Source organism: Adiantum capillus-veneris, chromosome 4 (assembly GCF_014529385.1).
Source record: "Adiantum capillus-veneris isolate H3 chromosome 4, ASM1452938v2, whole genome shotgun sequence".
In the NCBI taxonomy this organism is placed as follows: Eukaryota; Viridiplantae; Streptophyta; class Polypodiopsida; order Polypodiales; family Pteridaceae; genus Adiantum; species Adiantum capillus-veneris.
The window spans coordinates 63085924-63107978 of NC_140934.1; the positions used below are offsets into that span (position 1 = coordinate 63085924).

The 22055-nt window shown below is 43.1% G+C and overlaps 1 protein-coding gene and 3 pseudogenes across 1 annotated transcript; 2 read left to right on the forward strand and 2 right to left on the reverse strand.

The window, feature by feature from the left end:
- Positions 1-5842: 5842 nt before the first annotated feature.
- On the forward strand, positions 5843-7491 carry LOC147459296 (uncharacterized; annotated as a pseudogene).
- A 1019-nt stretch (positions 7492-8510) lies between these two features.
- On the forward strand, positions 8511-9438 carry LOC147459297 (uncharacterized; annotated as a pseudogene).
- A 5350-nt stretch (positions 9439-14788) lies between these two features.
- Positions 14789-20032, reverse strand: LOC147459298 (uncharacterized). Its single transcript, XM_086511573.1, has 3 exons — positions 19916-20032; positions 19523-19828; positions 14789-14908 (listed from the first exon to the last, which is right to left on the reverse strand). The coding sequence occupies exons 1-3, from the start codon at positions 20030-20032 to the stop codon at positions 14789-14791; spliced, it is 543 nt and encodes a 180-aa protein (XP_086367699.1).
- Positions 20033-20135: 103 nt separating this feature from the next.
- LOC147459299 (uncharacterized) lies at positions 20136-20670 on the reverse strand (annotated as a pseudogene).
- Positions 20671-22055: the final 1385 nt, after the last annotated feature.

Here is a 22055-nt window from a genome sequence, read left to right on the forward strand (position 1 = left end):
CTAGGTTGTAGATATAAGTTGTGGAGCCTCAAAGGTCTTGGGTGCCCGGACATCATACATTTCAAACCTTGGGTAAGGTATAAAAGCCACTTTTTGTAACTTTGGACTTAAGTTTTGAAAAATGAAAGTGAGAGTATGCTGCAGGATTTGGTGGTACAAAAATTGTACCCATTTGGTTGTTTTCCACTTTGGTAGTTGTAGGGTTCTTGGAGGAGGGAACTTGCAAATGGACTTTTTAAAGGTTACATTTTAAAAGGTACAATTCAAAGATTATAAGACCGTGTGCAATCATGGTTTAGCAAGGCATAGTACATGATTGTGGTCACACGTTTGGGACTGATTTGAACTCTGTCTCTCCCTACCACACCACGCGAGCGCACTTTTCAAGTTGTACACAAACACCTTTGCCATAGATCCCCTTGTGACCTTTCCTTCCTCCATTTCCTTCTGCCAACATTAGGACACCAGCCCGCAAATGTGCACCTAGAGCCACACCCAAATCAGAAGCAGTCTAGGATGAAGGAGAGCTCATTCAATACTCCTAGTAGCAGTCTAGGATGAAGAGGAGCTCATTCAATACTCCTAGTAGCAGCTACAATGAGCCTCATACCAGTAAGAACGAGCATCCCAGCAGTAGTGGTACTACAACCCCCAAAGACAAGTAGAACATTGATCAATTAGAGATGACAGATAGCATGAGAAAATCTTCTGTTGCACAAGTGAACGATCCACAACAAAGAATAAGGGTAAGTACTGCTACTGTACATGATTGGCAATGGACCATTTTGTTTGGTTGCATGTTAATTAAGGTATTGTAAGACATTATCTACATGTTGGTTGCATGAATATGGTTGCATGTTAAGTACTTTATACATTTGGTACTATAGTGGCATGTCTAATTGTTTCCTCCTGATGTATTTTAGGGAAAAATAGAATGGATGAGTACCCAATACTCAACAAATTCTGCTATACTTCAGAAGAATTATATGAGGAGTATGGTTTGAGTCTAGAAAGAAAGGTTGCTAAGGACTTATTTGACTATGATCTACCAGATGATCAGTGGCTCACTATTTTCCAACATCAGTATCAGGAGAATGCAAAGTTCTACCTTCACCATTTTCAACCTTCTTTCATTGATGATTGCAAACTTCTTTTTCATAAGGTGTACTAGGGTCCCCCATCATGTGGGGAGATTACAACTAAATTTTCTAGGTGCTATGCTTTTGAGAAGTGCCATGCTGCTAAAAATGACCCGGCAAGACATAAAATTGCATGGGCAAGGTTTGGGGAGAGTGTGTTGAGCATGTGCAGTAGTAAACCTGGAGTATTGGAGAGAAAGGTGGAAAATTGGAAGAGGACTAATGGAGCATTTCATGGTGGGCTATTAGGGTACAACAAGAAGAGGCAGTACACACAAGGTGCTAGCAATATGTGTAATATTGAAGAAGACAAAGTTTTGCAGTTTGAAACAATAATAGTAGATTACATTTCTAATTTGGATGCCATTGTTCGTTGAGTTTTGACAAGCTCTACACAGAAGTTGAATAGGTTATCTGAGTTGAGGGCATGTCTCCAACAAAAGAAAGAGAGTTTGCTGAGGTTTGAGGGCTCAAATGTTGTCAAAAAGAAAATTAAGGAGGATATTCTTTTGTTTGAGCAACACCTCGATGAACTATATCGGCAAGTTCCTTGTGATGTTGATGAGATAAAAGATGTGGAATCTGATCTAAATGCGTTGAAATGCATGCTATATCAACTCGAAGGCACTGCGGAGATGAAGAATCTTGCTCTAGAAATGGAAATTGAATAGGTATTTTTACATATGGTACCTCTTGTTCTTCATGTTATTTTTCTATAGTTGTGCTTATATGTAGTGCCATATTCTTGATAGGAACTTTAGCTTCTTGTCCTAGTTTATATCTCTTACTTTTTGTACCATGTTATGAACAAACTTCGGTACTATTTGAACTATTTTGGTACTTTTGGTATATAGCGAGTTCTTCAAGTGTCCTTTGTACATCCTGAATATTTCTTATGTACATTTGGTACATCTTGTAGGAGCATGATACTTCTTGTAGGAACACTTGGTACTATTGGTACATAACATTTGATGATTTATGTTGGAACATAATATTTATATCTGTGTATTGAGATGTGTAACATTTAATGGCCTAGTACCTTGTGTGTAGCAGAAAATAGCATAGACATAGTGAGCATTTCATTCGAATAGATGAGGATTTCCAAAGATCGAGCAAGATTATTCGAGCGAATAAAAACCGAGCAAATCCAACATTTCAAAGAGAACAACTAAAACATTATTATTATGTTTGTATACATTTATGTAATGCTAAGTGTCGCTAGAGATTTCCAAAAATTAGGAAACACATTTGATTTTTTGATATAATATAGACATTACCAAAGTCTAAAAATGTGTGTACTATACAAGATCGTGATGGAGCATGGTAATAGTTGTACATGGTTTTGATAGCAAGATCTTTATGTTATCTAAGGTTTTTGTTTTTGTCGATAGGAAGATCTTTATGTTATCTAAGTTGAAAGTTCCTTTCAATTAATGAGTATAGAGTTTTTTTTTTCAAAAATAAAAAGCTTGCAAGCAAGGTCATCATGTAAATCAAAATTAATGCAAGATTTTTACCTTGCAAGGGAAGAGAAATCCATGAATTTCAACTGTTCATTATCATATGAAAAATTCTCTTGTTCACCTTCTTCTTCTTCTTCTCTCTCTCTCTCTCTCTCTCTCTCTCTCTCTAAAAGAGAAATGCACGTTCAATAGAGGCACTCTTCCTTGTAAAAATAAAGGCAAAAAATGTTTCGTGAAACTCCAATCTAGAGCTATTCAACCCAACTTATGATCAAGCAAGAGATTGCCAATATGAAAGTAGGTGGTCAGGTAGTTGCAATTTGTTAGGCCATCATTCACGCTTTACTTAATACCCATGTACATACCTATAAGCGGCAACAGGAAAGGTGGTAGATGATGTTTCCTACACGCAACATCTAGAATATTTGGTGTATTTTGGTACATCACAGCCTGGAGGGCATCTACGACATTGGTTTCAACTAGTCGACAAGGACGAGGAGGTGATGCAGAAAGTAGTAGCGTCGGCTACAAGAGGAAGTTAAGCCATAAGTAGGAATTATGGAATCTAAGTTACCATTTGCATAAGTAGCACTAAAAGATGATAAAAATGATTGCTTGAAGTATATATCACCTTCTACAATATACTACTATGAATATACAATCTATTAAGAGTAGCTACACTCTTCAAACATGGAGTCTTGATATTAGTGAGCGGAACTCCTGATTGCTTTTGAGGAGGCCGGAGTCAATGGAGTTGGTGCCCCCTCCTATTAATAATTATATAATACTAGCTCATATTTGACCATAAGTCGTTGTTGTATCTCTCTCTCTGTCTCTCTCTCTTTTTCTCTCTCTTCCAATCGAAACATTCTTGTATAGTAAATATACCCCAAATATCTATTGTGTAGAGAACTCTCTAGCTCTTTTTATCATAAACAAAAATATTTATGTGTATAGATCCCACATTAATACATAGTGTACTCTATGATTCCAAAAGTTTTAGAATTGTGTCTGTGAGAGCACTCATGGACAAAGGTATAGAATGCTTATTTGTGTGCTTCTTATGTGAGTATTTTCCATGCCCACCTCCCTCACCAAAGGAATCTCCTTGCACCTTTTAATACTTAGATGCATGCAACCTTTCCTTCCACAATCGCCCATCATGCATAATGTAGGGATCCAAAAACGGACAACAAGTGGGTTGATCAATTTTTGCAAGTTCCATGGTCAACTAGGGAAAACTCCTCGGCTACCTGACCTACATGTATGTTTATCTCAACGGTTGAGTCTCTTTTGCAATCCTTGCTAGCCTTGAGCAGGATCGACAATGGGCAGCAAGCATGTACGTTGTGACACAAAAGTGAGAGAGCATACCCACAATCACCAACCTATTGAATTAACCTCTCTCCCTCTCCCTCTCCCTCTCCCTCTCTCTCTCTCTCCTTCTCTCTCTCTCTCTCTCTCTCTCTCTCTCTCTCTACATCTCGTGATCTCTCCTTGATTATTTCATCACATTGAACATCTCCATCACTTCTTGATGGCCTCTCTCTCTCTCTCTCTCTCTCTCTCTCTCTCTCTCTACATCTCATGATCTCTCCTTGATTATTTCATCACCTTGAACATCTCCATCACTTCTTCATGGCCTCTCTCTCTCTCTCTCTCTCTCTCTCTCTCTCTCTCTCTCTCTCTCTCTCTCTCTCTCTCTCTCTCTCTCTCTCTCTCTCTCTCTCTCTCTCTCTCACACACACACACACACACACACACACACACATGTGCGCGTGCACGTATTGAGTTTCGTCAAGTCACATATTTGTTGCAAATCCTTTTGAGGATTTGAAAAATCCCCAAACCAATATGTGGTGCACGTACCAGACGCTCTCTCTCTCTCTCTCGTTTTGAGCTTCAAAAGAAATGCCATAACATACCAAATGGGAGATACTGAGAAAATCATGGACAACCAAAAAATAAAGAGGGAAATGGAGGCCAATAATGAAATATAAACACAATCTGGGCGAGAGGCAGATGAAGGGAGGGGTCCGGGAGGCCAGCCTACTTCTTTCCACCATACCACTTGGTGTAGTAAGGATCATAGGAGAGAAGGTGGCACTTCCAAACTTCCATATCCTCTTGAAGTCGCATAACCTCTTGTTGGGCATCCAAGGAAAGGTCTCCAAGCTCCACAACACCCAGTCCATGGACGGCGATGGTAGATGGCATGCACATCACAGCCAGAATGGCCAAGAGCATGAGTTAGAGAACCACTTATGGAGACTACCATTCTCAGCTTCTGATCTAAAGGCAATGTAGGTACTATGCTACATCTCTCTCTCTCTCTCTCTCTCTCTCTCTCTCTCTCTCTCTCTCTCTCTCTCTCTCTCTCTCTCTCTCTCTCTCTCTCTCTCTCTCTCTCTCTCTCTCTCTCTCTCTCTCTCTCTCTCTCTCATCCGAATTGAGGTCCGGACGACAAGTCAAAAGGTTCTCGCATACCCTCAGGACTAACTTACACAGGGTCTTAAGTGAAGGGCGAGAGGTGGGATTGAGGGCAGGGAAGCCGGGCACGAAGGGAGAGGGGATCTCGGCGCTCCACGTCAGCGTAAAAAGTAAACAAGGACAAACTTTGTAAACGTGGGCATGCCTGCTGATGTGGCGGGGCTAGTGGCATGGCGGGGCTGAGTTGGACAAAAATTTTGGATTTGCATTGGGCACGATGTGTATTTATGAAATTGCGAACGCTAAGGGAACGCTATGCGTGCCTACTTCGGGTGCAGGGCGACCCTTTCTTGTTGCAGATCAGGCATCCTGTGCACTCTTGCTTCTGGTGCAGGACCACCCTCCTTGCTTGTTGCAGAATATGGGGCTCGATGCAAGCTGTGCCTGTCAAAGAGAGGGCTGTCCAGTAAGGCTGCGGATGCTCCTCAGAAATAGCCGCCATTAAGTTTTAGGGCTTGGGAGGGGCACCATCTGGTGCTTGTTTAGGGTTTGAGAAAGAACAAATAAAAGTGCCTTTGACAGGCTACACGCAATGGAGTCCGATGGGCATCACAACCAGGTTCTATTTTGATCTTTTTCTCTACAAAGGTCTCTCCCTTGTGTGTGCGTTGCAATAAGCATCTAATGTCTCCACTATTTTGCATGTCTCTTTGTCTACCAAAGTCTCACTAATTTGTGCATGTTTAATATCAGCAAGTTGGGTTAGTTCGGTTGCCTGCAAGGGGTTAAAAACGTCAGGCTTGCATTGTTATGCTCCTGCAGGTGCATGAGGCCAACAATGCAGCCAATCTTTCGTTTAAAGATTACCTTGGTTTTGCGACCACTACGGAGGGCGAATCAAGTGATGATGATCTGGATCAATATGGCTTTTTGGAACACCATTCTCTTTGGGATGAGATGGATGTTTGTATGGATTCATTGCCTGATGTTGAGGACCTGGGGGATTCATTAGATGCATTTCAATACTTATCAAACACATTCTTCTCATTTGATGAGAAGATGTACTCCTTAATGGTGAATAATTTGGCTGGGAGAGTCACAATGTCGCTCTCAATTCTAAAAGCACATGATGTGAGAGGGATGATGAATCTAAAGAGGTGGAATAGAATGAGAGATGATCTCTCCCTTTGACCAATTGCCACCTCACAACAACTCTACTTGCAGCTGAAATCATCAGGCCTAAAAATTGCATACATAGAAGATTGGGCGCGCATTGTACGTGCAGCCCATTGTCCCTCAAGGCATGAAAAACACTTGGGAGTGGTTGCCACTATTAACACAATCAAGACCGAATGGTGCATTGACATGAGAAAACACGGGATATCTCATGACTACATAAGAGATTCAGTAATTGCGTGTGGTTGTTTGTTGGAAGAGAAAGCTATTTCTCATGATGTCTCCTCTTGGCCTGCTTGTAGCTGGTCTACTACTACTTCGAGCACATCGATTGAGACAACACTATCCCAAGTGGAACCAAAATTGGCAAACATCATGATAAAGCATCAGACAAGGCTTGTCTTGTCTAGATCAACAAAGAAGCATGGATTAAGCAAGTGGGTGCAAGAATACATGTGTCATCGATGGGGTAGCATTCAACGAAAAAGTGCACACAAGCGACGAGATCGAAAATCCAAAAGGCGGGGATGTGGATTCAAGGTGGTGGTCCAACACTTTGAAGAATTTGATAAGGTGATTATCAAAGTCCAAGGTACTCATGAGGGACATGTACCTGGCTCTCGTGTAGACCTTTATCACCTGCTAGTGCATCCATCTGTAGTTGCATGTTGCACAAAGGACATATTTGATATAGGCACTTGCCGGCATGTTGCAGAAATATCAAAGTCAAAGGAACACCTTCACATGGATCATGCATCTACACTTGATCGTGTGATCTATCAGTTCTTCATGATACCAAAAGAAGTGCGAATATTGCTACACCGGATGCGCACACAAGGTATTTCACTCTCTCCCAAAGCATCTCAAGGGTTGAATCGTATCGTTTTACAAGTAATTCTTTGCAGATCTATATTATGTTGTATCTCTTGGCCTTATTGTAGGAGAATATGCAGAGCATGATTGGACTACAATGCTTACGGAAGCTCTTCGCTTGCAAGATTTGAAGAAGGTACCATTGAGAGCTCAACTTCTAGTCACATTTTGCATGCTTTTTTGTTCATGGGCATGCACTTGCTTGTAGGTCATATTTGTCCAACCATACAACCCGATGGCAGATGATGAATGCAAGAGACCGTTTATCCTTGTCATTCAAGATGAGGATATGCTTGAAACTGCTATTCGTTTCTCTCGTCATAACTCTTGGGCAGTGGATAGCACATTCAAAACAAATGTCTTTGGGTTACCGCTTTATGCTGCAGTCTTGCCCAACCAAATTGGTGTAGGGATGCTAATATGGCTGATGTTATGCACGAGCGATGTGGGCACTAATCACGAAAAGCTGGCTTTGGAGTTGACCTTCAAGCTGGTCTTTGCAAGGCTAGGCAAAATTCGTCCTACAGCTATTGTCATTGACAAGAATCAGCAAGAGCTGGAAGCAATTCTTAAGGTGGTCAATGTGGATCCTCATTGCTGGTGAGAAGATGAAGCCGGCAACCCAAAACAAGTTGCATGCCATGTGTTACTATGCTGGTTCCATGTCAAGAAGGCATGGGTGGAGAACTTATTGCCGCAGGTATGCAGGTGTTGTAGTTGTTGCATAGCTTTCCGTTCCTTTGGTGTGTCAAGGGTTGTTATTAATATTAATAACCAACTTGTTGAAATCATTTAATAGGTCCCTAAGGACAAGCGAGCTGATGTCTATAATCACTTATCAAATCTAATGCAAGCACCAACTGAGGAGATTTTTAATCTAGGATATAGACAATTGCTGGATACATATTCAATGCATGAAAATATCCAGCGTTACGTGACAAACGGTTGGTGTGGCAGCACATGCATGTGGCGAACAAGGTGGCCAAGTTTGGGCATCTATTTGTACATGGAAATGTGGACATGACAAACCTGGTTGAACGATTATGACAATATATCAAGTATACTTTGCTTGATGCAAAGATAAATAGATCGGTACTTGTCCTTTTGCATGTACTTGTGGGTGATTCATTGCATGGAACCTACATCGGAGGAACCTTGCTTGAGTTCTTTAAGCAAAAGCAAGAGATTGGTAAGAGTCAATTGGTTTTGGAGTTTGTAACTAGTATCGTATTCTATTGTATATGCCAACTCTTAACTTCTTGTGTTTAAACTTGTGGCAGCTAATTTCGGGCGTTTTAATCGAGTTGGGTCAAGCAAGCAGCACACATCCAGATTAGCAGGTGGTGAGGCGATTCTGAAAAGGTTTGAGGCTGATCCTACCACCCTTCAAGTGATAGAGGAAAGCACTTTGCTTTTCAAAATTCTTAGCATGTCATCTCCTTCCCAATGGTATCATGGGAGCGTCCAATCTAGCTATTGTGATTGTTCTGACTGGGGTTCAGAATGCAAGCATCAGTACGGAATCCGACTAATAGTTCAAAAGCACTTTCCTCAACTTCTATGTATTTTTCCAGTTCTTGATAGCATACATGCCTTCAACCATGTGGTTCAGGAGGCCAATGCTCAAGCAAGGGAGCAAGATGCAATGATGGGGGACCAAGATATGTCAAGACAGCTACCCACCATGGCCGAGGAAAGTGTATCCATTATTGATAACCAGATTCTTGGATGCATCTCAAACTTGAAAGGACTTTTACAAAGCTTTGAAGAACAGTTGGGACAATGCGATAGTGACCTAAAATTGATCCTCTTTAATCAGTTGTGCAACTCAAGGGATTGCCTCTCCACTCTGCTTGTCCCAAAGCGCATCGACTTTCCAGATCCAAGCACATGCAACACAAACTCGGCTTGGTCATGGTGTGGCACGAGAAGCCGATGGATGTGGAGCTGAAGCTGGGCTAGTCTCAGTTGTCCCTCCAAAGGCCAGGACTATTGGCGTTTTAAGATGCAAAAATCAGCGAGGGAAGAGCCAAGTACGCTTCGAAAAGAGACGTAAAGTGTTCTGCTTCCATTGTTGTAGAAAAAGTCTTTTGCTTGATCCAAGAGAAAGCCACTCATGCCATACATGCCATGCTCTCTTACCCTTGACACTTGAGCAAGCCCTAGCTGGTTCAGAGTCTCCTCTTCTAAACCGACATGTAACTCTCTTCAATGATGTCATTCAGAGGAAGAAAGTGGTTAGATGTGTACATGGAGATCTTGGTACAGAGGAGAGGAGGTTTACGATTCAATGTGGGGACGGCTCAATACTTGATGGGGTCCTTGCATCCCAGCAACGAATGGTTCTCATAACATGAGAAGCGAGGCTGCTATCGCTCTTTGCCCTTCGAAAATATTTCTATTGGATAACAAAGCAGTACATGCGGTGGTTTACGCCGCCGAGCCAAGATTGTAAGTGGATCTTTATAATGCGTGTTTGTATTAATACTACTTTGACTGGGAGTTTTAGTGATGTAGTGCTGTCTTAAATGGTCATTGCTAGGCAGTCTTGCTGGATGTTGATAGTTTTTGTCTTCCCTTTTCTTCGAACATGCAAGGATTGCTTACATACCAAATTGGTGGACAACTAACAATGCAGTAATTTTTGGATCAATATTTGGAGCTTTTAATGCCTGGTCGTTTATTCAATTGATGTTTGCATCGATATCTGTAGACTTTGGAGGCCTTCTTACATACCAAACTTTTGGGCAAATGAGCAGTGTTGGGTCTAAGGTTGAAGTAGTGGTGGGTTGATATTTGTAGCTTTCAATGCCCATTCACTTACTGCATCGATTTTTGGATCGATATCTATATATTTTAAGGCCCACTTACATACTAAACTTTTGGGAAAATAAATAGTGTTGTGTCTAAGGCTGAAGTAGTGGAGATGGGTTTGGAGGTTGACGGAAAATTGAAATTATTGCATATTTCTCTGGGTTGATATTCGTAGCTTTCAATGCATGCTTATGTACCAAACTTTTGGGCAAATGAATAGTGTTGTGTCTAAGGTTGAACTTTTGGGGACATGAATGTAGTGTTGTTTCTAAGGCTGAAGCAGTGGGGATGGTTTTGGAGGTTGAACATTAATTTTTGCATCGATTTTTGGGTTGTTATTTGTAGCTTTTAATGCCAGTTCTCTTATTGCATCGATATCTGTAGATTTCAAAATGTGCGTACCATGCTTGGTCACGTATTGCATTAATTTTTAGATCGACATCTCTTAGCCTCGGAGGCCGTACCAAACCGTTGGAAAGTGAGTAGTGTTGTGTCAAATCGATCCATCATGTCTCAATGTCTTATGCATTGAGGAGTCAAGGTTATGTTGGTGACAATAGCCATAAACAAGTTCGAATCCACCATGGTCAAGTTCCGGTGACCATATCCAATGACAAGGGCTGACCCCATGCTGGCTGTAATGATTCTACCTATAAACATGGAGAGTGACCAAAGCCCTAACTCTATCTATTTAGAATACTTGCATAAGAGACTTAAGACTTGAAATAAACAATACGAAAACCATAACCAGTGACTAGAGAAATGATGATCATAACCAACATATTGAGACTTAGCAACCTTAACTAGAAAAATCAAATGTGCTCGAAGATGGCGATGTTCACAACTTCACTTGTTGCTGAGAACACAACTGCATGCTATAACCTTCTTGCATACCAAGCCCTAACCAACAGATTCAATGGCCAAGACTTCAACACATTTCAGTTTTACCTTTATAGAATGCATTCGCAAACCATAACCTTCAAAGCATATAACCATAACCAACAAAGCCGGGCACTGCGAATTGAAATAAAAAGTTTGCAACCACAGGCAATGACCTTGGTCAATGTACAGTTTGCGTAATTGCCGACCATATTCGAGACATAATGCTAGAGACAACACAAAATGACCATAACCAGCATATAACTAGAAAATTTAAATGAGCGCCCAATGAGGCGACAATGGCCATAACTTGTGAGTTCGAATATGAAGACAGTCGCAACCTCACTTGCGGAGAACACAACCGCATGCCCTAACCAACAAATTCAAAGGCCAGTACTTCAACACATTTCAATTTCACATTTACGAACGCAAACCATAACCTTCAAAGCATAACCATAACCAACAAAGCCGGGCAATGCGAATTGAAACAAAAAGTTTGAAACCACAGGGAATGACCTTGGTCAATGCACAGTTCGCGTAATCGCTGACCATATTCGAGACATAATGCTAGAGACAACACAAAATGACCATAACCAGCATATAACTAGAAAATTTAAATGGGCGCACAATGAGGCGACAATGGCCATAACTTGTGAGTTCGAATATGAAGACAGTCGCAACCTCACTTGTGGAGAACACAACCGCATGCCCTAACCAACAAATTCAAAGGCCACTACTTCAACACATTTCAATTTCACATTCGTGGACTACATTCGCAAACCATAACCTTCAAATCATAACCATAACCAACAAAGCCGGGCACTGCGAATTGAAACAAAAAGTTTGAAACCACAGGGAATGACCTTGGTCAATGCACAGTTCGCGTAATCGCTGACCATATTCGAGACATAATTCTAGAGACAACACAAAAAGACCATAACCAGCATATAGCTAGAAAATTTAAATGAGCGCACAATGAGGCGAAAATGGCCATAACTTGTGAGTTCGAATATGAAGACAGTCGCAACCTCACTTGCGGAGAACACAACCGCATGCCATAACCAAGAGATTCAAAGGCCAAGACTTTAACACATTTCAATTTCACATTCGTGGACTACATTCGCAAACCATAACCTTCAAATCATAACCATAACAAATAAATCCGGGCACTACGAATAGAAATAAAAAGTTTGCAACCACAGGCAATGACCTTGGTCAATGCACAGTTCGCGTAATCGCTGACCATATTCGAGACATAATGCTAGAGACAGCACAAATGAGAACTTGCTGAGAACACATTTCAATTCACTTTTCAACACATTTCAAGTTATTTTTTCAATCGACGACCATATTCCAAACATAATGCATATAACTGACAGCCCGGGAGAAGGCAACCTAAACCATAAAACCCCCAACCGAGACATAATCTGGGATGGCATCCCGGCATTAAACCATAGCATTTTTTAGAGTGAAACCTTTTCGAGATAACGAGTACACCAGTAAAAGACCAGCAAGTAAAGCATCGATTCAGAAAAAAATACATATAGCCATGGTCACAAAGCTTCTATTACATCCGAAAACCCAAAATCACAAGTTGTAAAGCAAATCATATATTATGTCGCTTATACAAGTTTTCGTAGTCATTGATGTTGTTAAGCCTAAGTAGAGTTGAGACACAATAACCCTATATCGAGGACAAGCACTCCATACACCAATCATGGAGCTGCTGCTTCATGTTGCATACTTCGTCGTGCTGAAACCAGTTCCGTGTTAGCCAGTTCCTTCGCGGCCTCTCCTCCAATCCTCCCACAATAAGCTCCCTGCAAAACAACCAAATTGTTTGTAAACCTTCCAAGAGATACACATAAAGTACACTTGATGTGTGCCTTGGCTAGTCAGGTACTTGATGTATTTCATGACATAAAATCCACAATCAATGCTATTCGGCTGTTGCGGGGCATCCACAAACTTGAGCTCAAGCTGTGACTCATCACCCAAGGCACACTGAAGGGCTGTATCATCCACCACTTGAGCAGGGTTCTGAACACCACTACAAAACATTCATGGCAATAAATGGTTTAGTTGCTTGAGGTCATGTAGAAGAAAGGAATGTTCATACATAGGTATCAAGAATATTGACATGTGCATAGCGTCAAGGCACTCAAACGGACTCGTGAGATGTAAGGAGTCAAAATACAACAAATAGTGCTTCTTTCCGGGCAAGCGAAGGAGCTTTGCACCTCTATTAACATAAAGAACAAATAACGACCAATGGTGCCTAAAACAAGAAGATCACAACTGTGAGTAAGAGTATTTAATCTTGAAACCGTGCATGGTGTCTTTCTTGGATGTGACCAATACCTGCAAATTATTGGCCAAAAATATAATACCATTTCCGACAAGTCAAGCAAACTATGTTGAGAGAAATTTCTTGAGAAGGTGGCCAGACATTGTGTACCATAAAGCATCAACAAAGAAAACCTTCTTAAGAATAGAAGGTGGCAAAACATGTTCCATCCACCTGCATACAAACAACCCCTCTTGGTGATAATTAGAAGAACAATTTGCCAGCAAAGAGAGAGAGAGAGAGAGAGAGAGAGAGAGGGAGGGAGGGAGGGAGAGAGGAGTCTTACTGGCCAAACAAGTCTATAGTCCGAGAGCTAGCCTCTCCGTTCAATATAGCATTGACTAGGGGCTGATCTACATTCGTGGACAGTTTGAATCTTGCAGAATTGAATGTGATGCTAGCATTAGAAGCAAGCCTGAAAGACCAGCATGCAAGACTTAGAATAATGCGAATTAGTACTAACACTCTTTAAAAATGCAAAGCTGGGATATGAAATCACCTAGCTTTCGCAATATTTGTCTGTGTGGTGACAACCCTACCGCCCCCCTCTAGAGAAACGCACACTCGGCCATTCTCGATGGTGAACTTAAGAGATACATGGGTCTCATGGCTCGGTGATTAGACATCGATAACCACACTTGTCTTTGTAGATGACCGAACTTGAAACTTTTGCTGATGTTCCATTATGAGTCCCTGCACAAAGTCATATTCAGCCCATCGAACAAAAACACAGCCATATTCAGCCCATCGAACAAAAGCACAGCCGCCATCAGTGACAACCTCAAGATCCAGCAAAAAAACACAGCCATAATTATTGACAACCCAGAAAACCAGAAAAAACACAGCCATAATCAGTTTTACCTTATTTTGGGAAACACCGATGTTCAATGTCATGGAAGCAAATCTATCAAAGGTGTCCACAATGTGCTCATTGTTGGGTTCATCACATTGGTGACCCTCAGCCTCGACCACTGGAAGATCCTTGGCATCATCATGGGGCGGCATCTCGTACAGTGGTGTATCTCCAAGACCATACTAGGAGCTAGAGCTAGTAGACCCGCTACTAGTTGCAACCTCACCTTCCTTCGCCTTGGACCCTTCTCCCTCCAAGACCCCTCCATCTTCCTTCTTCTCTTCTTGTAGATTGTCCTCTCCTGGCTCATTTGGGATCTCATCATCACCAAGGTCATCTCCCTCTTTCTCTCCTTGGAGATTTTCATCTCCTGGCTCATTTGGGATCTCATCGTCACCAGGGGTTCCTTCCTTTTTCTCTCCTTGGAGATTGTCCTCTGCCTGCTCATTTGAGATTTCATCATCACCAAAGTCATCTTCCCAAAACACATCCTTATTGTGCTCTTCTTCACCGGTTTCATTCCCCTTCTCGCCTTGCATATCGTTGTTTTCCTTTTCTTCCTCAATGTCATCCATCATCACATTCAGCCAAGGTGGCAACGCCTTCACTCGCCTCTGCATCAAGACCATGCATAAAAGAATGGGGTCAACACATTAAGAAAAAACTCAAACTTCAAAAAAACAATGCTTTGGATTAGTCATGAAGCACGATGTCGAGCTTCTACAAGACCAGACAAAGACAAACTTCAACAACGCATTAAAATCAAACAAAAACTGGACATGTAGAATCCTTGTCATGCACATGTGTATCAAGACTAGACATAGACAAGCTGCATCAACGCACTAAATCCAAACAAAAACTTGATAAACCATATAGCAGGATGCACGGGTTCTTTTTTGTTATGGGATGCATGTAAATTCCTCATCATGCACCTCTGCATCAAGACCAGACATAGTTAAATGGAATCAGCGCATTAAACTCAACAAAAACCTGATAAACGTAATGCAATAAATCGGCCATGGCACGGGATGCACCTGTTCTTTTTTATTATGGTGTGCATGTAAATTTTCCTCATCATGCACCTCTGCATGCATACCAAACATAGACAAATGGAATCCGCGCCTTGAAAACATAGACATAACGAAAATGCTGAAAAGTAAACTTGAACCTAAAAAGTAAACTCGGACACATGTAAGGGTTCGCCTTTAGCTTGGCACCCCCACCTAGGACAATTGAGGAAGAGTGTAGATAAACAATGGCAACTCAAAGTATACGTGAACATGGTTTACTTGGACCACCTCTCCTATTGTGTCCTCAACGAGCCTGAGGCGAACCTCATGACTAAGTAACACGGGGTCTTAAATGACCCCGAGCGGTGGGATCAGCGGCTGCGGCTGAGTGGGGAGAATCCCGAGGACGACGGACGACATACAAAAAGTCAACGCGAGGTCGCGAGCGGGATTTGAACCTAGGTGGCCGCGGGGAGAGGCACACGCCCTAACCACGTGCACGCGGGTGTTTGATTGTCCATGATGGGAAAACATAAATATAGAAATTAAACAAAAATGCTGAAAAGTAAACTAGGACAAAACTGGGCCGCCTGGGATGAAATCTCGCTCGCGACCCCGCATTGACATTTTGTGTATGGTCCGCCCTCAGGACTAAGTAACACGGGTTCTTAAATGAAGACCCCTTCATGGGATCCATGGCGAGAAGCTATGCGCACAAAAGCAGAGGCACACCCGGCCGTCCGATTTTAAACGGACGTGTCCGTGTTTATTTTTTTATGTCCATGTTTACTTTTTCCTATTTAAGTTTAGCTTATATAGTTTATTTGGCGCCTTGTTGCCAAAATGCACCGCATGTGTGGTTAGCTCACCAAGCTGCCATGACAAAGGTGCCGGGTTCGAATCACCGAGCGGGTGTTGACTTGCATTTTTTGTTGGACGTCCATCTCCCTCGAGATTCGCGCTTGCCACACGTGTCGTCGATCCCATGACGGGGTCTTCATTAAATACCCCGTGTTCTTTAGTCATCTCGACGGATATGGACGTCCAACAAAAAACGAAGGTCAACGTCCGTCCGGTGGTTCGAACCCAACACCTTGGCCATGGAAGCTTGGTGAGCTAACCACACATGCATGTGCATTTAGGTGTCAAGGAGGCAAGAAATAAATTGTATAAGCTAAACTTAAACGTGGAAAAGTAAACACGGATAGAAAAATAAACACGGACACGTCCGTTTAAAATCGGATGGCCAGGTGTGCCTCTGCTTTTGTGCGCATAGCTACTCGCCATGGATCCCATGACGAGGTCTTCATTTAAGACCCCGTGTTACTTAGTCCTCAGGGTCGTCCGGCGTTCTCGTGATTCTCGCCACTCAACCACAGCCGTTGATCCCACCGCTCAGGGTAATTTAAGACCTCGTGTTACTTAGTCATGAGGCTGGCACGGGGCCATGGGATCGACGGCGGACGACAAATGGCATGGATCTCGAGGAGTTCCGACAGTAAGTCAAAAATTGAGAGCTAGTCCCCTCCTAGATGGGAGCCTTGGCAGCCATTCCCCTAACCGGATGCCGCGTGTGCATTTCGTTGAAACGTAGGTGTGTTTACATCTGCTTATGCTGGTATGAGGTTACTCTCTGGGGATGTCCGAGTTTACAAAACTTGTATGAGTTTACTTCTTGGGAAGTAAACTCATACAAGAAGAAACGTAGGTGTGTTTACATCTGCTTATGCTGGTATGAGGTTACTCTCTGGGGATGTCCGAGTTTTGTATCTGGGGATGTCCGAGTTTACAAAACTTGTATGAGTTTACTTCTTGGGAAGTAAACTCATACAAGAAGAAACGTAGGTGTGTTTACATCTGCTTATGCTGGTATGAGGTTACTCTCTGGGGATGTCCGAGTTTAAACTCGGACATCCCCAGAGAGTAACCTCATACCAGCATAAGCAGATGTAAACACACCTACGTTTCTTCTTGTATGAGTTTACTTCCCAAGAAGTAAACTCATACAAGTTTTGTAAACTCGGACATCCCCAGAGTTTAACCTCAGACCAGCATAAGCAGATGTAAACACACCTACGTTTCAACGAAATGCACACGCGGCATCCGGTTAGGAGAATGGCTGAGAAGTAAACTCATACAAGTTTTGTAAAGTCTGACATCCCCAAAGAGTAACCTCAGACCAGCATAAGCAGATGTAAACACATCTACGTTTCAACGAAATGCACATGCGGATCCGGTTAGGGGAATGGCTGCCACCAACTTTTTGTTTGCCGTCGGATCTCCTCGAGATCCACGCTGTCCACCGTCTCACCGTTGCTCCTCTGAGATCAAGAAGGCTGCCCCTCATCCAAAGGCCAAATGCTCATTCTTGGTGGTGACAGGCTGATTTCAACCCACAACCCGATTGCCATGAAACCTACAACCCAAAGTTCCCTGTGGCAAAAAAGATGGCGCTTGGTAAACTAGGACAAGTATAAATGAACAAGGACAACTCTAAGTATACTTGAACCATAACTCGCTAATTTCAAGGTACACCCCAATGACCTCTTGGGTTGTAAGTCCTCGATTTCATGGCCATCAAGTGCTGGGTTTCATGGTCATCGAGGTCCCCATGGCAAAAAGGGTGAAGATTGGTAAACCATGACCTAGGACAATCAATGACAAACATAGATAAACAAGGACAGAGTATACTTGAACCATGGAGGCACACAACATATAGTTGGATGGGGACGGCATGAGAAGAGACTGGCTACTGCCATCATAGTGTGAGAGCTCAGTATAATGAGCTCGGGCTTGAGGGTATGGGCTGAAGTTGCATGCATTGAACCTTTGGTGGATGAAGCTTCAGAGAAGTCCTCTACTTGCTCATTTTCTAAGGACAATCTTTCTCTAGATGGCCATATTTGTGTCAAAATTTGCATTAAAAGTAAGCATGAGGATTGATCTTACCGCCATGATGTTGTTGCTAACGACACCATGATTTAAGTTTGAATGGTAATAGGGAGGGAGCGTACTGGTGTTGAAGGAGCCTTGGTGTTTGGAGGTATTTCCGTGAGGCTTGGCCGGAAAGTGCCACTGGTTGGGCTCCCGTAGATTGACCGCAGAGAGCTTCTCCTTGATGTATTTTGGCCACCAAGGGTTGCACTTGTAGGTCCACCCTATGTGGTGATGAATGCCTACCAAGAGGATAGAAGGGCTACCATCAAAATAATGGCTTTTAATGTCTCAGGGACCGCCAATCCCCAGATAATGACCTCATCAAGAAGAACCTGCCAAGCATCCATGCACTTGGCAATGCTTTGTCCTTCTTGCATGTTGGTGTTCACCAATCTCTTGATCAACGAATCTTAGTAAACTAAGTCGGTATGCTCATATGTCTTGTGAAAGAAAGACCGTATAGCTTCTGCTGAGTCCAGAGCACCATTGGCACTCGTCAATATCCGCAATGGAGCATGATCACATAGACTCCACTGACACAATAATTGGACCTAGAGTCGAGACAACATCCCATAGTAGAAGCTCCTTGACACAGAGCTCCATCTTCAACCCTCATACTTGATAGTCGTTACCATTAAGTTTGTCTATGGTTTGATGTCTAGCTTTAAGAGAAGTGGTAGAAGAGATCTCTGCCATGCCGTCAGGTTCCGGATACCTTGGAAGAGAGGAGAAAGCAGCAAGACGAATGTCTCTAAGAGGGATTAAGGATTAAGGATCTAGTTGCTTGCAAGCTTGAGTGAGCTATTAAGCTAATAGGGGCTCTGATACCATGTAGGAAAAACCAAAACAAACACTAAAACAATAATTAAAGCTAATGACTAATGTGCGTAATGAATAGAAAAGAGTACTCAGCTGAATGTATTGCCTCGGTTGCACAATAACATGGTGAATTGATACAAGACTTGTTTATATACATGAATGGGAGTTCATTGTCCGTGATATCTAGAGCAAACTAGGGCTGCAATGTAGGAGCTAATGTAGGAAGGTAATTGGCCACTAATTTAGGAGTGATTCATGAGAGAAAATAGGACCTACTTTAGCTAAGAAGTGGGATGGAACTCCCAATTACAAAGAAAGACAATGGCCATGAAACTTATAAATTTCTCACATGCTTCATGAAGCTTCAAAACATGCAAGGAACTTAAACATTCTCACAAGAAAATGGAGCAACACTTGGAAAATAGTGGGTGGGTAAAACAGGCCCATAGTAACGAACAAGTGCGAGGAAAGACCTAGTGGCCATGAAAGCTACAACCAGCTAACATGCTTCATGAAGCTTCAAACAATACAAGAAAAGTAATTTAAATTGTAGCATCCATAAGCATAGAAACACTTTGAACATGCTAACAAGCTGCCCTTCAAAGCATAAAAGCTGTGCAATTACCTAACCTTTGAGACTTAAACGCTTGTCATAGCAACCATAAGTAAACAAGGAACTTAACCATGCTAACATGATAAAACTTCAAACATACAAGGGACCTAAACAACATACATAGGCATGCAAGAAAGAAGTCACTTAACCAATTAATTAACCAGCTTACATGCGCATCATAGCCTTCGTCGATACGTTTTTGAATGCGTGCAAGGCACAATTGAGCTGATGCATGGTAGGAAGTCATGCACTCCTTCACAATATTCTCCACAAATTGCTCCTTTGGCACGATTCTAAACTCTGGTCTGAGCTTGTCCCATTTCTTAATTGCTCGAAGATGATGAAGATCCTCAACCTTTTTTACATTTATTGCCAACTTCCTCTCTTTGTCCTCAAACCGCTTCTTTGCCCACTTCTGCCATTCATCTTTCTCTACTCTCGAGCTTGGTGCCTTGGCTCTTGAGGGAAATTGAGCCTGGGAAGCACGACCCGAATTTCGTACTAGGATGTGTATGTCAAGGCCATGTTCTCTCTTGAGATGCTTCTCCATTCGTCACCTCACCAACTCAAAGCGAAACCGTCCAGGGCATTCATCACTTGCACGACATTGCCGGGCAAGCTTCCCATCGGGCAAGAACACCTCCACATATGGCATCAACCCGGACGACATGAACTGCATGCTACTACCCTCAATCTCCTTTTTTCATCTTCTTTGCATTCACCTGCCTGGCCTGCTTTCCTTTTTGTATCATTCGGCAGCCCCTCCTTCAACTTGGTGTCACCTACCTCCTCATCAAGGACCTGTTTGCCTTTCCTTTTTGCAACTGCAGCCTCTGCTGCCTTTTTGTGCTAGGACATGGGTTGTGCTGACATCTTCTCATCCTTCTCCTCATTCCAATCAAACGCCTTCTCCAACTTCTTTCTAGGTCGTGAATTGGTAGAAGCAGGCGTTTGGGGTCGGCCTTATTCAAAAGGGATGGCTATGGGGCTGGCGTTCAGGATTATGATTCACCTTGCTCTCAAACAGGGGCTACTTCGGATAGGTTTTGGAGGCGTGGCCACCCCTGCAACCTCCCCAACCGTGGATGCCTGCTCAACACCATGCCCGCTCCTGGCCCCTTTCTTGCCGGAACACTGTGTTTTTCCCCTTGTTGGCGCCATTGGGCTTCTCCAGCACCCCACACTTCCTGTTGCTCACCTATCCCCTCCACAAAAAGGATATGCCAGACTCATAGCGCCCTCCTTGTGCACAATGCCCCATTGGCGATCCCTTAGCAATCCTGCCGCCGATAAGACCCGCTCCCTCAGATTTTGCATGCAGAGCCTCTTGCATGCCCAAGGACACCTTCCCTCTCCCCCCAATCATGCGCCCCGCCCCCAACGCCAATCCAAATTTTTTGTCCAACTCAGCCACCATTCGGACAGCTCAACCCCGCCATGCCATAGCCCCCACATCAGTAGGCCTGTCCACGTTTACAAATTTTGTCAGTGTTTACTTTTTACGCTGACGTGGAGCGTCGAGATCCCCTCTCCCTTCGCGCCCGGCTTCCCTGCCCTCGATCCCACCTCTCGCCCTTCACTTAAGACCCCGTGTAAGTTAGTCCTGAAGCTCGTCCACCTTTGAGAATATGAAAATCCTCCAGACCAGAACGCAACACCGCGTCCTGATTTGGAGAGGTTTAATGTACTATTGCTTCCAACGATGGAGCTATGTCCACGAAGGTGGGGTGCACGCCATCTGCCAAGGAAGCCAATGGAGGTACTGTGAGCCCCATCCCGCCAAGGGGTTGCGGGGGCGTTGTGCGCACGGGCTCTCAATGGACGACATGGCAACATATATTGTCATTTTTAGCCAAAGAACCTCAAGCATCCGGTCAAAACAAGCTCTATATTAAGGTAGTAAGCACGTACTGATGCAATTCTCTCTCTCTCTCTCTCTCTCTCTCTCTCTCTCTCTCTCTCTCTCTCTCCAGTCATCTCCCTCTTCTGGTTCTTTTTGGAGGTTATAGAGGCAGTTTCTCCCCCTCTATCTCTCTCTCTCATGTGCAATCGCAAAGGCAGATGCAAGATTCTTCTCTTGTTGTCCATGCAGTATACACACAGCCCTATGACCGTTGTTGCACTCTGTGTGCTCTCTATGAGCAAGAAGGCACGCGTCTCTGTAATGCCAAGCTTAAAATTTGTGCTATGAATAAAGAATTTCAAAACTCCTCAAACCAGTTCGCGGTGCTACAGACTGTTTTTAGGAGTTTTTAGACCTCTTTCAATGTGTGTGTAAGAGAGAGAGAGGCTCAACTCAAGGACCCCACTATTCTGTGCGTCAGCCTACCATCGCCTGCATGTGGTCATCATGCCTACACTCTTATCCCCTCATCCGCGCGATTTTCAAGGAGAGGTGTGCCAAGTCAAACTAGGATATTAAAAAGCCCCAAATCAGGACATGGTGCCGCATCTTGATTTGGAGGGGTTTCTGGTCGTTGGCAAGAGGTTCCTTAGGAGGCAAGCCTTGCACTGCATAATTGGCCAATTTGGCCGCTCTCTCTCTCTCTCTCTCTCTCGAAAAAATGCCATTTTATGGTTCACTCCCATGTATGCCGTCTTTTTTTACTATTGAGGATGTATGCGGTGGGCTTGAAAAGTTGGCCACTCGCAAAGCGGGAGATCTCCAAGGTATCAAGCCGGAGATGATCAAATGGACGGGA

Excerpts from the sequence above, each read along its gene's own strand:
- LOC147459298 (XM_086511573.1), bottom strand. The coding sequence starts at position 20,032 with ATGCAGTTCATGTCGTCCGGGTTGATGCCATATGTGGAGGTGTTCTTG. Across the intron at positions 19,829-19,915 it reads GACGGTTTCGCTTTGAGTTG|GCTCAATTTCCCTCAAGAGC; the intron begins GTGAGGTGACGA and ends CGTGCTTCCCAG. Across the intron at positions 14,909-19,522 it reads ACGAAGGCTATGATGCGCAT|AGGTGCATGATGAGGAATTT; the intron begins GTAAGCTGGTTA and ends GTCTTGATGCAG.